At 49.3% G+C, this 16965-nt stretch overlaps 1 protein-coding gene across 2 annotated transcripts in view; it reads left to right on the plus strand.

Moving 5' to 3' along the window:
• NUP93 (nucleoporin 93) overlaps positions 1-16965 on the plus strand; it is a 1186812-nt gene that overhangs the window by 264585 nt on the left and 905262 nt on the right. For both annotated transcript variants that reach the window (XM_069640327.1, XM_069640334.1), the window contains one exon: positions 9593-9721. In XM_069640327.1, the coding sequence (XP_069496428.1) occupies positions 9593-9721 (129 nt within the window). The remainder of the gene's footprint in view (positions 1-9592; positions 9722-16965) is intronic.

Here is a 16965-nt window from a genome sequence, read left to right on the forward strand (position 1 = left end):
CCTGAGCACCAATCCGCCACTCCTGCCCCAAACCCACCCTCACTAGCTTGCCTCCTACGGCTTCTCACCCTCCTTCTCTCTTGTCCTTCTCCCCGTCACACCTGAAGAAGTCACCAGAGTTTTCGGCATAATGGAAGGTCTCTTCCAAAAAGGTTTCCCCTGGTTCCTCCAGAACCATCAAGGACAACATTCTCTCTTGCTGTTATGGCCACTGGGCAGGAGCCCAGTGCTTCACTTCATGCAGGGTCCCAATAGACCGAGTCTTGGCGCCTATGGCACCAAGCTCATTTCAAAGTGTGAATGGCACACAGAACACCGAAGGCACGTGCAGCAAGGCCGGGCGGGGCCCTATTATCACAGGGGAGGCACGTGCAGAAGACCGAAGGGGGAGCAGGGTGGGGCCACAAGGCAGGGCCTAAGGAGAGTGGCTGGGGCCAAGCTATATAAGCCGGCCCCACCCGCATACTGGCGCTTCACGTTAGTTTGCTGAGTGCAGCGTAACGCTTACTGGCGTTCAGAATACTCTTACCTGATTCAGCACGTGTGCCTTGAGTCTCCAGAACCCTCCAGCACCTACCTGGCTCAACACGTGCCTCTCCAGTCTCCGGATACCTCGACCATCTTACCTGGAATCAGCCACACCATCGCCAGAAGCACCGCCATCAGCTTCCACTCTGCAGTTGCTGCGTACGCCTTCCCTGAGGCAACACCATCGCTGGAAGCGCTGTCATCTATTCCCGACTCCGCCGCTGCTGCCTTCATCTTACCTGTCTTCCGGAATCCTCTGCAGGTACCGCCCAACATCCTTACCTGTTCCGAATTCCACCAACACTGGGCCTTCATCGGGTGCAGCCTCCACGCGGATCTTAATCTCTGGCTGCCAGTAGGAGTCGGACACCGCTCTCGGCCATCGCCGACCTGCCGTGCCTGCAAAGAGAATAAGAGACACAAGGTGAGCGGTCACATAGACTTTAACTCGCTAAAGCGGCACTACTCACGAACTTGGTGCAGCTTCTGAAACTGCCTACTTACCAGTGGTGGGGGGCATCCGGAGCAGACTCTTTTTTCCATCACGCGTTCCTGGGTCATCTTCATCACTACAGGGGAGAGAGAACAATATACCGTTACGAACAATATGCCTTGGGACAGTATTGTTACAAGAATACGAACAACAATCATAATCATAAGACTTACGGTCAAGATGGAATGGTCGCAGCCGGTCTGGACCTCCACAATATGGACCAGTGATGCAACTAGGTCCATCCGCAGCGCCCCTGCTGAAGGAAAGCAGGACGGAGAGCTCATCCTTGCGTACAAACAGGTGAGCTTGCATGGGTAAACTTCTGCGCACTACATTTTGGCACGAAAGGGCAGAGGAGAACTACGACTCCACCACGCTTTCCTCACTGCCTCTCATCTTATCACAGGAACAGGTCCAGTCTTCCGGACCCACGGAAAGACAGCAGTTGGGGGAGAGAAGCCACCTGAGGGAGCCAACTCCGGGGAGGGCTCCAACCGTGCCCCAACGCCCCCGCGGAGACCAGGTGAGCGTATCACACTTTTGCCACTGGATCTTTCCCATCCTCCCTCAAGCACTCCCTTGTGTGCCCCCTCCTGAAAAAAAAGTTTGCACACCCTACCTGTCCAGCAAACTACCACCCTAGTTCCATCACCCCCTTCCTTGGGAAACTGCTGGAGAAGCTGGCCTTTCCACAACTTACTTCACACACTGAACTTGTTGGTGGTCTCCACGACCATCAATCTGGATTCAGAGCATCCACAGGCACGGAAACAGCTCTTCTGAACACCTGTGAAGAACTGCTCGCATCTCTGCACTCTTAACTCTCAAGCCGTCCTCATCCTGCTCGATCTCTCCTCTGCCTTCGATACGGTTAACCATTCCATCCTCATAAAATGGCTCCATGGCACCCTTGGTATCTCGAAGCAGGCACTGGACTGGCTTACCTCCTTCTAACTGACCGTTTGTCCCAAGTCATTTTGGGCACCTTCTCCGCACCTGCTTCCTTCTCCACCTGTGGTGTCCCCCAGGTCTCGAGCCTCTCCCCCTGGCTCTTCAACACTTAACTTGCTCAGCTAGCACTCTTCATTTCCTCCTCCTCTGCCAGCTTCCAGTGCTACGAAGATGACACAACTCTTTTTAAAACTCCTGGCTAACTTTCTTGCATCTTCCGTCATCCCTGACTGCCTATCTACCATCCATTCCTGGTATACTTCCAGCAATCTCTGCCTCAATGCCAGCAGGACTGATATAATTCCCATTGGCATGCCTGCTCCCTCTTTTTCCCCTCACTCTGGCCATCTCCATGGGCTCTCCCCCTGCTCCTCCTTTTGAAGCCAAAAACCTTGGAGTCATCTTCGGCTCTTTTCTCTCCTTCTTCCTCACACTCGGGACATTGCAAAGAAGTCCCACTTTCAACTCTTCCATCACAAAGGAAATCTCCCTTTTCTCACTTTTCCCCAAAAGCCCAATGTTACCCGAGCCCTGGTTCTCTCTATGCTCGACTACTGCAATAGCCTTCTCCTGAATCAATCTTCTTCCACTTTATGGCCCCTCCACATAATCCAGAATAGGGCAACAAGATTTATCCTTGGCCTTAAGCCGAGGAATTGCATCTCTCTTGCCCTAAAATCTCTTCAATGACTCCTGGTTGTGGCACAGATTAAATTCAAATCCCTCTGCATCATCCACAAGGCTGTCTGGGGCCTGGGACCATGCTATCTGCAACTTTCTCTTACTAAATACTCTGCCTCTAGAACTCTGCAGTCCTCTGGCACTGACTCTGTGTAAAGCGTTTCGCTAAACAGAGGACTGGAGGCCATTCACTTTCTTCAGCTGGCTCCCGCTTATGGAACAGCCTCCCCCTCCCTCTCCGTCTTGGGCAGGACTTCCTCAAATTCCAGAAGCTCCTCAAGACTTTCCTCTTCATCTAGTGCTTTCCTTCGTCCCTTCTTTGCTAATTTCAGTCAGCTGTGATTGGTGGCCAAGGCCTGGCATCCCATACCCAGTCGCCCAGCCTCTGTCTTCCTCTCAGCATTTGCCTCGGCGCCCACCGGTCTCAATCCTTGCACTTTTCTACATAATGCGGCCCCAGGCCGCATAGCACTTACTTTACTATGAACTTCATCTGCTGCTCACCCATGTGCACGGACATTCCAGCACTTACCCTCAACCCCCACTTCCCCTCTTCTCGCTGCACTTGCACATTATGAATTACTTGCAAGGCATAGTAGGCTCATCTTTATCTTCCACTGTATTCGTTGTTTTTCAATCCCATGTTCCCTTCCTGCTGTGCTTTGGGCGCTTTGAAACAGAATTGACTTATAAGTGCCTAACAAATGCACAATAAATACATTAATACAACACAATTATACAAGGTTAGTTTGGCTGTCTTCAATTCCACAAAATAATATATCCATTCAAAATCAAAAGCTTTAAGTGGTACTCCTTGTGACCAGGGTTGGATTCCATTCCCCGGAATCAATTCTGGAATACCTTGATCAAAGTTCAACGAAGTTCTGTACAATAACAAAGTTCCATTCAGCGTAGCATACCAAGTCTTTTCAATTCAATATATCCTTTCACTTGGCAAAGTAAATGTGGGATAATACTTATTTGTATTCCCGCCTGTGTTCAGAAATGAACTTTAAGGCAAAATGAAACCCTAGAACAGAATTTTGTTTAAATATCAGAGACACAGGTTTTTATTTCTGCTGCAGCGAAATCCACATGGTCGTTTAATCGACCATGTGAACCACCTGGCCCCTCTCTATACATGGGCATTCTATGTTGTTGCAAGCTCAGGCTTTCTAAACCAAGACATGTTTGCAGCTTTCCAGGTTTGGAGAATCCAAGTCACAGAATTTTACAAAGCCTACAATTTTAATACAAGGTTTACATAAATATCTTTCTTCCAAATGATTGTTTTCTAAATCAAAGTAGCAGTCAATTTCCCACATTCTCCTGCTTGGCAAAACGAAAGCTTTTCTTCAAAACACAAGTTCATAAATTGTGGCAAATGTTCTTTTCACAAAAAGGCCAAGCAAATGTTAATACATCATACTTCTTCTTTAAAAGAAACACTTGAGTTGGGATGGTTCAATAATCACTTTCTGAAATACAACCACAGTACTTTAAATTATCTTCTTCTTTCCTGATATACTCGCCTGCCTGGACGAACAACAATTGGTCCCTTTCCTGGTTTACTTGCCTGCCGGGATAAAACTCCTACTACTACAATTGTACTCTGTGGTAATGCTTGTTCCATAAACTCTCCACACCAGGAACATAAAGGAGGCGGTTTGAACCCACAACTGTTTCTTTGTCTCTTGACTCTTAAAGTGGGTTGCCTCTCTTCCCAAATTGAAATTCCTTCAAAGTATAATTGCTCTCTTGCTCGTCTTTTGGCTGTGGGAAATGCAAGTTACAGTACTCTTCGCCCATAGTCTCTCATACAAGGAGGGCTTTGTTTCTGGCTGCCTTTGTATTCTGGTTATGCAACCTCTTGTGGCAATGCGGGCTACAATTATCTCCCAATTGATATCCCTTACAAGGAGAGTTGCGCCCTGTTATCACACTTCTACAGATTGAGCAATGCGGTAACAATTGTCCCCTAATTGGTATCCCTTGTTAGGAGAGTTGCACCCAGTTTGCATCAGTTCATTCATTCGGTATTCAAAATCATTACTTTCATCTAACGGGCTCCTTTGGAGCTTCCCAGGGTCACCTGCTTCAGGTCAACTCACCGGTATGCCTTGGCGTCTCGTCCTGACTCGCTAGTGTTGCTGCAGTTCTCTTCAGGGCCTTCTCTGCTTCTGCCAGTACCGGTTTGACTGCCGCGGTCCGAGCAGTCCTTGAGAGGAGCTCTGGCAGGTCGGCATGTTCTTTGGTCCAACTTAAGTACCAGAGCAGTTCACAGCTTGTAAGGAGCTAGTCTCTCACACGGCATGACTTGCTTTAGAACTGTCTTACGGTGCGTATTCTCTGCATGTCCATGGCATCCCAGCATCTAGAGCATCTCGCGCACAGCATCCTGCTGCAGCCACAATTACACCATCAGCTTCTGTCTGCTTCTGCACCTGAATCCCATCTATATATTTAAAGGCCCCGCTCAGGTGCTTTCTGCCTTAACAAATAGACGGGTCATAATACTTCATCAACTCTGAGTCCCTCTTCCTCGTCCCAGTACTACAAGCATTATGGGACTTGTAGTCCGTAATGTTTTCGTTTATTTTATGATCAGTTAACTTAAGCTGATTTGTTAAATGAGTTTTCAGATTTATAGGCAGTTGTTAAAGGAGTTGGTGGTTTACTCTTGGGCTTTAGACCTCGATATAAGGCAGAAGTATTACAATGAGATGTTGTAAGATTAACTTCATGAACCCCAATGATCCACTTTTTTGCTGGTTAAAAGAGTTGTCATATTCTGTATTTTGGGTAGCTCTGAGAGAGGGAACCTTACTTTAAACAGTGGTTTAGTGGCAACTCTGCAGGATTCATCAAAGGGTCCAAGCAGATGATTTCACGCTGGATGATTCTCTGCATTATAGGGTGCTACCAAAACTCGGGAAAAGAATTGCCACCCAGCATCAAAGCACATTCCAGCAGGGGCGTGGTGACATCCTCCGTATTGCAATGGGGTGTGCCAGTGAGAGAGATGTCGACCAGCACCGCGGTCATCGCTCCACACGTTCACTAAGCATTATTGCTTGTGGATGTGGCTTGTGGTTTGTGGCTTGACCACTCAATTTGTCAAAGCAGTGTTGTAGAGTTTTCTTGTCTGAGGGTTTTCATCCTGTCTTTGCAATCTGTACTGCTTTGTAAGTCTATCAAATGAGGAATCTGCGGGTGAACGAAATTCATGGAAGAAGAGATTTCTTGCCAGTAATTCTATGGATTCTTCCGACGCAGTTTCCTCATCACCCTCCTTTCCTGCCACGCTATGAAAGTGGCATGTTGCCGTTTGTTAGTTCTCTGCTAGTGGGATGACAACTTGAGGTTGTGACGATTGGATGTTAGGCACGTTTTGGTGCTTTATTAGTTGTGTATTGTCAGCCTGTAGCTTTTAGTACGATGGCTATTCCTCACAGATAAATCAAATTGGAACAACCATGATTTTATGCATTTTTCAGTTTTCATGATGCCGAATTCTAATGTATTCTCCCTCCGCCCCTGATGAACACAGGGTTCGGGGTGAGGAACTGAGTTACAGAGGCACATTGACGCAAAATATGTACTGCCGATGTCACGTCAAATATTGGCACGGTTGAGTCAAGAGGAGTCGACGTAGAGTCCCAGTGTCAAAATGTTTGAGCAGCTGATGCTGGAAGGGATATCTATTGGATGAGGAATCAGCTTGAGAAGAGTCCATTGAAAGAATATTACCGGTAAGTCACTTCTCGTTCACTAAGCACTTTATCTAAAACACTGATGCCAAAATCTTTATCTAAGAGTCACTCATCAACAAAAACAGTCTAAGACTCTGTTGAGGTGTCCCTCATCAGCTAAGCCATTGTCAACAGCCACCCTGTCAACAAACTAGTGTTCCAGCTCATCAACAATCCCCCCTTTTGAATTACTCGTTGGAAGTCCAGTTGACGGTTACTAAGACAGCGCAGCCTCTGTCCACACACCATTGATAGGACAGTTTTCTTCAAGTAAATAACCACTGTTCACCTTTTCTGCACCATTACTGGATTTGGTGATCTCTGTGACCCCTTATCCAAGGCCAAGTGCCCACCACTTGGCAGGGAATTCTATCTCTGCATGCACTTTCATTTGAGGCAACACATGTTCTTCCTGAGGAGATCTTTGAGCATTGAGAATGTTGAGAAATGTGGTGGGCACTTGTCCCCAACACTTTTCCCTGCTGAACTACATGACTCGCACAGTATTGCTTGCAAGGTGCCTGTTTGAAGCATGGTCTTTGCTGTTTGCCTGGCTCACCTGTCGCACTGCTGCCTGTAAACTGTTCATGCAATGTTTTTTATTGCCCTTGCCGTTCTAAGCTTTTTCTGTCTTGGACTTAACCTGCAGCACTTGTATTTCTTGTTGTACTACAACCTTCACCTGCCTCGTTCCTTTTCACGTACTCTGATCTGAATTGTACGAAGAGCTCTAGATAATCAGTTAATTGTTGCTCTCTATATCCCTTCCTCCCAGCTCCTTTTCATTGAGCACCACGAAGTAACTTGTATTGCAGCTAGCATTCTATAAATCAACAATTAATAAATAATCTTGGAATTTGGAGCTTAAAGGGCCACTTACCTAAAGAAGAGGAAGGTGTTGACCTATAAAATTGAGGCGTATGAGAAGCCTGCTATTACACCAACACTGCCACCCCCTTCGCCATCATGGTCATCAGGCCTACAGGCTCGTTAATTATAGCTTAACATCTCATCAGACCTGAACAAAATGTGTCCACCAAACTACAGAGTGGGGTACTATATGATCCTCCCAGGCTCTCTAAACCTACACAAGCTCCAGGACAAACACCAGAACGCCTGAAACCTTGAGCGTCTTTTATATATCCTCCACAGCACTTGCCTAGTTGAAGAAAGACAAAGGTAAGGTCCCCTAGACCATGGGGAGAAGAAAAGCAAAACACTGATTCAGTTGTCCAGGACCTACGATCCCCTGAATCTTCTATGTGCTCAGGCAAGTATGATTACTACACGGTGCTGGATGCAAAACTGTAAGCACACCCTCTCCCGGGATTAATCTCCAGATGTAATTGACTCTTTACACAGCACCATTGCCAATGATGCATACCTGCTCTCTTTAATCCCCCAGGTTGAGAAAAGGGATTGCTTTCTCTACCAAGGAAGGGAAATGTCATTCAAGCCCATAATGCCAATACCTATTCTGGACAGTGTTTGGGGGGAATGGTTTGCATGCCATTTGAAACCTGTTCTCTGCTCTAGCCACGGCAGATTGCATGAAGAAACAAATTAGACCCTTAGACAATGCACTTGGCAAGTACAGTATGAATCTGTCTTCCCTTTGTTCACTTCTTAGCAATAATAATGGAAAGTGGCTTAAGTCCATTAGGAAGATGTTCATAACCACTGCATCCCACAATTGTGAAGGCTGGAAACGCTTTAGTGAGACTTGCTAGATACGACAGCGAAAGGTCATGTAAACTAGGTCCCATCTTTGAGTACCTCCCAGACAATTGGCTAGAAGAAGCGATAGCAATTTTTAAGGAAAAAACGGCAACATCGGACCATGCCATATCTGTGGCCATGGACATGGCTGACTTGGGATTCCACCAGAGAGGCAAAGGAACGGATCTTGGATGCCAAGGGTGGCTTAGGTCTTCTAACGTCACGCCAAATGTACAGGCAAAGGTTATAGAAAGTCTTATAACGTCGAGGACCTTGTTGGGCTCCAGTGGTAGTTAATCTGGTGGAGGCCTTTGGTCCATGTACCGTTCTCACTCTTGTAGAGGATCATTTTACACAACTGGACAACATTAAAGGTCCCATTGCCACGGCTTCACCAAGTGAAGAGGATCATCTCTATGAAAGGGACAGGGTGCAAAACCATCATGACTTTCTCCTTGAGCCTACCGCACACTTGTGCACCCTTGTGTTGGTCGGAAGGGGGTGTCTCTCTACATTCACTAATGTAATCGCTTAATGTCAGACTCTTGGGTGCTTAGGTTATTGAAGATGGGACATTCATTGCCATTCATTCAAAACACGCCAGCAATGCCTATGGTTCACAGGCCAGAAAAACATCTCAATTACCTCGAAAAGTGGTAGAAGTGAAGTTCCCCATGTGTAAGGGGGCGATAGAGTGGGAGCCTCCGTTCCAAGTTAACCGAGTCATTCTCATGGCAAAGGGATCCACAGAGGAATTCCAAGATGTTATGCCTTATAGTTCAGCATAGTAGCTAAGTGAAAACCAAGATGGGCCACAAATCCCTAAACACACAATGAGAGCAGCTGAACTAATAAGTGCAGAAAATATTCACAAGGCTCAGGGCCAGACTATGTTAGGGTTGTCAACATGCCAGTAACGTTTAACCAGGGTTTGTAAGGTTCAGCAGTAGTTCCATGTCAGGATGACCTCTACTTGATAAAAGAACCAAGTCCTTTCTAGTTCCTTGGGACTATTTCCCTGAGACCGTAGGCCAACACAAATGATCTCATGTGATTCTCTGGACCAAGCTGCATTTTTTTTCTTCAGACAGAAAAACAAGCCTGAATTCTCAGAATGCCAGCAATGTTATTAACACCTTCTAAGAATCCTGACTGGCTGCTAGTTAGTCATTAAACACCAAAATGTGCTAATTGTTTTTCTATAAAAATAGTATTGCCTTAAGATGTTGGAATATTAAACAAAGAGACATCTTTGATGTTGTAAGGAAGGGACATAGTGTTCTAGGCTTACAGTGTTCAACCGCTAATGGGCTGGTGGCAAGGAGGGTAAAAACAAGCACTCCTTAAATTTACAAAAGGGTCGTCCATCACAGCCACCCCCCTGGACCAGCAGTATATGAATTCCTTTGTAGCATTACCCTGCCAAATTCTACATGATTTCATGCATCATTTTTGTCTCTTCCAACAGACATTTTGTATGGCTGAAGAGTACCACAGGGAATCCATGCTGGTAGAATGGGAGCAAGTAAAACAAAGGATTCTCCACACACTTCTTGCCTCAGGAGAGGATGCCCTTGACTTTACACAAGAAAATGAGGTAAGATTAATAAGTACTTAAATCTTTGTCTATTTTGTTTCCGTTATTATATTTTTCCAATTCTGAAATGGAAATAGCAAGTGGTTATCGATCTGTCTTGTGTTGAAAGAGGGGAATGCTTTTTGCAATGCATTTTAAGTTCTCTCACTTTATTTAAAACCGTACCGAGGGCTTGTTAACAAAGTCTACACCACAATCTATTAAAATTCATTTTGCTTAGTATGCAGTATTTTTGGGTTTTGAGCGGAGATCCTGTCCACTGGCTGTGGGCAAGGTGTATGGTGTTGGTGGGGAAGTATGCAGGCTTTCCCAGGTCATGTTCTCCACCTCTGATATCCATAACCGAATGATCAATGCATGTACAGTGTTGTGTGTTGATTGTGTATGTGGGTAATAAGAGAGTGAGTTCTTGAAGTAAGCAGACTAATAGTTTATGCCTCAACAGATCATCTTTAGATAATGCCTTGGTGTCCTGTGTAATTGTCTGACACAGATCCTTATAATGTCAGACTCCAATACCTTTGCCGGCTTGGCTCTGCTCTCTGTGATTCTCTTTCAGTTTGATCCCTTAAGAACAGGCTTTAACACTATACTGAGGCATACCTCTCAACCTATTAAGAATCCACGATGGGTGAAATCCAGTGAACCCATTGAAGTCTATGAAGGGGTGTAGGGCTTGGTGTGAGACTGAACAGAGTCCACGATGGGTGACACCCAGCAAACATGGGTGAGTTGAACAGTATGTAGAGATCATAGATACAGAAGTACCTCTGGCCTTTAAGGACTTTGTTGTGAAGGTGGCAAGTAAAACCCATTTTTACTGAATCAATGACTTCAAATGGCAGCCATGTTACTGGTAACCATATCTCCTGGCACTTACTCTGAGATGAAATACAGGCCTCGATGTGCAAAGGATTTTGAGATTCGCTCTGCTTTTCTTAATTCCTGGAGCAAACGCTGAAGCTTTCAATTGAGCTTCAGAGACCCTTGTACAAGTTTCCAGGCAGGTGCTGAGGTGTGGCAGTGCTTTACTTTCTAGACTGTAGCTGGAGACCATAGCTATGTAGCTGGTGAACAGCATTACACTCCCAGTAAGCATACATCTTCATGCCTAGCCACCCCCATCTGTCCATAATAACCCTGTTGGGGAAGAGGAAAAGCCAAAAGAACTAGAGCAGAATACACTTGTTACCAGACATGCGACAGAGAGCAGTGTCTGCTCTGATTCATAAACACTGGTGGAACTTGAGAATCAAGTTCAGGAAACAGAGGCCCACAATTTGTCCATGCAGTAGGAAGGCCACAGTGCCGCTGAGGCATGCTTCTTCCTCTTGGGGCAATGTCAAAGAGCCGAGTCCAGTGAATCACTCTGCAGAACCAATATTCGGTTTGGCTCTGTTGTCCTGGCTGGTGTGGTAAGTCAGAATCAGGAGTCGGACTACTCATTGTGTATCGTAACCATGGCTTTATTGAAATAACCGTTTTCCTTGTCCCTACAGCTAAAGTCTCTATGCTAAAGAAAAAGAAAGAGTTCAAAATGGTTATTGTCAGGATGTCGCACAAAAGAAAATCTGTGTCCCGTCTAAAAACCTGTCCTAGCCCGATTTCTGTCCCTACCACTATAAAGAAAAAGAACCTGACTCAAACAGAAAGCTACCCAAGTGATAGAAAGGTGGCTGGTTCCTGACCCTCAATGTAAAGTCACTGTAGCAGAAGAGGCTTCTCGTCCACAGATCAGGTTCAGTTATCAGCTAATGTCTCTGCTTCTCTCCTAGTTCACAGTTAAAAGTGAAGCATCAACACATTTCTTTAGAGCTTCCTGCCCAGTTTGAAAGAGTTTCAACATGTTCTTTATCCATAAGTGTTTCTAGGCCCATAGCACAGTTTGAATCAAGTGATCCACAAAAGTTATCTTTTCCTCGCTGGATAGCCGGGGCCACTTTGCCCCGTGCCGCTTCGGTACCTATCCTGCCATGGGGACTTGGGTTTCACACCTCCTCTTGCGATCAGACTTTTTTTTTTAGCCCACTCTGGACGACCTTGGTTGTCACCTCGCTCTGGGTTCTCAGGTTGCACACCCCTTCTGGTTGTTGATCCACTTTTGGCCCACTCCGTGCCCTTCTGGTTCTCATCCTGCCCTGGGTTCTGTGGTTGCCTCGCTGCCTTCCTCCTGGCTCTGAGGAGCAACCACATACCTCTTTTTTGTGTGCAGTGCTCCTCCGGGCAGGTGCTCGGTTCGGGCAACGCGGTTTCCGTCCTTTGGCTCTTTCCCGGGGTTCTGCATCTATAGGAACCCTGGCTCCTCTGCCGCTACACTTCGGCCGGTTCTGCCATCAGAGTCTCGTGGTTTCGCTTGGTCACTGCAAGAGTGTAGTTTGTCGTGGGAGAGCCAGCCGCTCCAGGCTTGTTTGGTCCAGCTCTCTGCAAGAGAACTGGGCCTTCCACAGTCTCCTCCGTGCTTCTGCATGACGTGTAGACTCGGCCGCTGGCACGCCTCCCCATAGGAGGTCTGTGTCTCATTCTGGGAGCGCTGCACAGGCTTCTCTCCCTCTCTATTCCTGCTCCCTAGGGTTTCTTATCTTCTGTGCAATGAGGGGGTGGGATCTCTTCACATACTCGTACGTCCTGTCTCCTTTCCTCCATACTGCACGGGCGTCCTTTCCAAGGGACGGGAGACGGAATGTTTTTCACCAGAAAAAAAGTCTTCCCTTTTAAATTTAGGTGCGTGGGGGTGCGGCAGTGGGAGCATGCGCTGCCCTGACTCCGCCCTCCGGCGCCACACCTCAGTCCCCTTTCCTGCGTCGACGGGAACTGGCCAAATTCACCAGCGCTCCTGGGTTTGGCTACGTCCATGTTATTGCACACGCTGATCCTACTTCTGTCTTTTTTGCCTTTTATCGTACAGGTACTCGGTCCTCAGGCGTCACGCTCCTCCCGGCGCATGTCGACTTCCACAGGGTTCAGCAGGTGTCCATCCTGCGACGGGCTCTTCCTAACTTCAGACCTCCACGCCCTCTGCCTACGTTGCCTTGGCCTAGACCACGGTTGGCAAGCTTGTACAGCGTGCAATTCCCTGTCATCGAGGTCTCTCATGAACAGACTAACCAGGTGGTGGGAGCTCTTCCAGAAGTCGCCTCCAGAGGACCTCAAGGACTTCGTCAAACATCGATCCAGGCCGAAGGTAGGGCCTCTATTCTCCATCGCATCCCGCATGGGAGATTCCTTCCCAAGGATTCGCCCGTGCGGCAGGGACCGCTCAGGTTCTTGTACCGGCACGTCCAACAAGGCTGCTCCAGCTACCTGCCTCCAGGCCGAGGGATCCTCTGGTCCTCCCGGTGACAGTGTTGAGGGACCGGAAGGTTCTTGTACCGGGTCTTCACCCGAGGGGCCACGCCCTAATATCGGCAATACGTCAGAGGGGGTGCCTAAACGCAGCTCTACCGGCCCCGGGCTGAGGGTGTCACAGCTACTGGGTCTAGGCCCGAGGAGCAGGGTAGGTCTCGCAATCCACACTCAAGATTCCTAGAGGAGGTTGGGCCCAGCGATCCGAGCAACACAACGCAGGCACGTAGCAGGCAGCTCGACAAAATGGCTGCCATGCCAGACATCTGCACCTGTCCAACGCCTTTCCTGGAATGTTGGCGAGGAACGAGTGTCAAGGTGGGACTGGCCTCAACCAGGTACGTGGCCTACAGCCTATCCCTTATTTGCGCAGCGCAGTTTCCCGCTGTGTCCGTACAAGCAGGGCATGCAGCGGCTCCAGCAGCCTCCCGCTACCCACTCTATATCCCCTACAACCCCTCCAGCCTGTGAAGACCGGTTTCTTGAGAGGTTCCTTGGGCTCATGAAGTCACCTCGGATGGGGGTTATCCTCAGGGATGCCATCAGGGGCATGCGCCATCCGATGCTTCCGGGACCTCAGGCTCCTCCACTGGCGCCCCTGGCCCCGGTGCAGCATTTGCCTCTGGCCCCCCAGCCGATTCTTTAAGCGGTTCCGTACTAGCCACCTCCACAACCTCCGGCTCCGGTCCTGGTACTTCAGCCCCCGGCTCCCGTTACTCCTCCACCGACGCAGGATCCTCCTGACCCACAGGACATGGACGAGGAGGGGGACCCTGACACGCTGTCGTCAGCCAAATCCTTCCCCTTCACATCTTGCCGGGCTGGCGGAGTACTTGGGCCTGCCTCAACCCGAGGTCGAGCAACCAGCAGAGGGGGTCCTCGCTGAAGTCCTCACGCGACGCCCCTCTACCAAAACGGGAATTCCCCTGCAGACTGATGTAGTTTCCCTGGCCAAAAAGGGTTGGCTCAAGCCCCACTCTGCCCAGCCGGTCAATCGACGCCTGGAAGCCAAGAACAGGCACATGGAGGGGAATACATTATTGCTTATTGGCCCATCCTTGCGTTGCGGCATCACTATACTCCAAGCCTCATTCGTCCTCAGCCTCCTCCTCTGTGGCGCTGCTAGGCAAGGAGAAGATCTTGGAGGTGTACGGGAAGAAGCTGTATTCCAACGCGTCCTTGCATCTTCGTCAGGCCAACGCTGATTCCATGCTGGCGGCCGCTAACCAAAGGTTATGGCTGGAAATCGCTGACTTCCTCCCGGAACTCCCTACGCAGAGCCAATCGCTTTTCAAGGTGGGACTGGCTAAGCTCAAGCTTGTGGCGCAGGATCGAATGTAGTCCACTGTGGCCCACATTGACACCTCTGGACATGCCATCTTTATCGCCATGGACATGAGAAGGACAGCCTGGCTCCGTGCAACAAAATTCAACCCAGATGTCCAGGAACGCATATTAGACCTGCCGTTCGAGGGGGGGCTGGGTGGGTGGGGGATCGATTCCACTCCACCACGCACGAGGAGCTGGACAAAAAGAAAAACTGCCGCACAGACGGCCAAGTCTTTATCCACCCTGACAAAGACCATGCCCAAATCGTACACCCATTCACAGCAGCGCTCCGACAAGGGGCGTACGTACGGAGGGTTCCACGGCATCCAGGAACAGAGGTCCAGACAGACGGACCGCTCACCGACTTCAAATCGGCGCAAGCAACAAAAAGGGGAGGGGGCTTTTTCCAGTCCCCCTCCTCTGCATCAGCCTCTGAGGGAAAGAAGGCATGACACGCCCCTCCGGGTGCACGTGTCTCCAGTGGGGGGCAGGCTTGCTCTCCATGCACATATTAGGTGCCAGAATTTCGCGGACCCCTGGATCCTCTCTGTAGTATCCAGGGGGTACCGCCTACCCATCCCAGCCTCTCCTCCCTCCTCCCCTCCACTCACTCAAGTTGGGAAGCAACTCTTCTGGCAAAAGTCTGCTCGCTCTTAGAGAGCCAGGCAGTGGAGGAAGTCCCAGCCTCCCAGCGAGGCTTGTGCTTTTACTCCAGGATTTTTGCCATTCAGAAAAAGAACCAGGCGGGCGTGAGAGTTGTGCTGGACATTTCCACCCTCAACCTCTCCCAACCTCTACAAAAATTCAAGATGGTTACGCCAGCTCTTATAGCGGAGACACTGTGCAAGGGAGACTGGATGTGCTTCCTGGATCTGAAGGACGCGTACCTGCCAATCTCGATTTGGTAGCCCCATCGTTCTTTCCTACGCTCAGGATCATGGGCTACCATTTCCAATACAAGGTCCTTCCTTTGGGCCTCAACTCGGCTCTCAGGGTCTTTACCAGACTCATGAATTGAGCTCGGGGCCTCCACATCTACCCATACCTCGACGACTGGCTCGTCAGAGCTACATCTCCGGAAGCGGTTCACCACTCTTCCCATGCTCTTATGAACACAATGCACACACTGGGCTTTTCGCTCAATCTCAAGAAGTCTCAGCTGCAGCCCATGCAGGCTCTGACATTCTTGGCCTCATGTGGGACACATACTCCGAGAAGGTGTTTCCGTTGGAGGACAAGATCACGGCTATCAAGAGGTTCACCCTCACTTCGTCAGAGACCTCGGCCTGGTGGTACCAGCATTTCCTGGGTCTCTCAGCAGCGGTCCTACTAGCCGTCCCACACACGAGACTAAGGATGAGGAGGATTCAGCTGCACCTTGTGGCATCATGGAACCAGGAGCGGGCCTCTCAATCCGAGATGATCAATGTTCCTCCATCTCCCCACCCGGATCTCACATGGTGGTCCAGGGACTGCAACCTATGGCCGGGCAAGCCCTTCCAGCCTCCCACCCTGCCGGTCACCATCACCATGGACTCCTAGCTCGACGGCTCGGGAGCCACCCTGGATGATAGCTCGGTCCACAGCACCTGGACTCGGCAGTAGTACCACATCAATTGGTTGGAACAGAATGCCATCTGGCTAGCGCTCAGAGCATTCCTTCCACTTCTCAGGGGCAAGGTTGTCCTCATCCAGACAGACAACTCGACCAGCATGTACTATGTCAGCAAGCAGGGAGGCACCAAATCCCCTCCACTGTGCAGACTGGCAATCAGCATGTGGGAGTGGGCCCTGGAAAATGACATCTACCTCACGGCAGTCCACCTTCTGAGGGAATCCACCCTGGAGGCGGACAGGCTCAGCAGGTTGGGAGCGGACAATTATGAGTGGCAGCTAAACGACCTTGATATTCAGGAGATCTTCAGCAGATGGGACCTCCCTCAGGTGGATCTCTTTGCCACCTGGCACAATAGGAAGTGCCCTCAGTTCGCCTCCTGGCAGGGACAGGGCTCAGGCTCCCTGGGTGACGCATTTCGGATTCAGTGGAACGTCATGACAGCGTACGCCTTCCTGCGCGCTCTGCTGATTCACAGAGTGATTTGCAAGATGAAGGGGTGGCGTCAGCTCAACATCATTCGAAGGGATTGTGTCCTCCGACGTATTCCTTATCTTAGATAATTCGTCTCCAGATTGCTGGCCTCGGAAATTTTTTCTCTGTAGAGGGTGCTGCGCCTCGACGTCCGCCGAGTTGGTGTCCCTCGACAACCACCGTATCGGCGCCGACGTCACCATGCCCATAAATAGCCACGTGTGGCGTCCGTTGCTCAGTTCTGTTTTTCCGTGCTTCATGGGGCCTCGGAATATCGTTGCTCAGTTCAGTCAGATAAACCTATTAGATTTCCTCGATAAAACCAACTTGTACTCGATGGCTTCCTCATCCGAACCGACTACTCTGCGGTCCGGCTTCAAAAAATGTCGAGACTGCGGAAAGTAAATGCCGATAACGGATCCTCACAGTATCTGTTTGTGGTGCTTGGGAGTCGAGCACCATTGTTCGGAGTGTGAGGACTGCA

This window comes from Ambystoma mexicanum, chromosome 1q, assembly GCF_040938575.1.
Source record: "Ambystoma mexicanum isolate Mex_15411 chromosome 1q, UKY_AmexF1_1, whole genome shotgun sequence".
NCBI lineage: Eukaryota > Metazoa > Chordata > Amphibia > Caudata > Ambystomatidae > Ambystoma > Ambystoma mexicanum.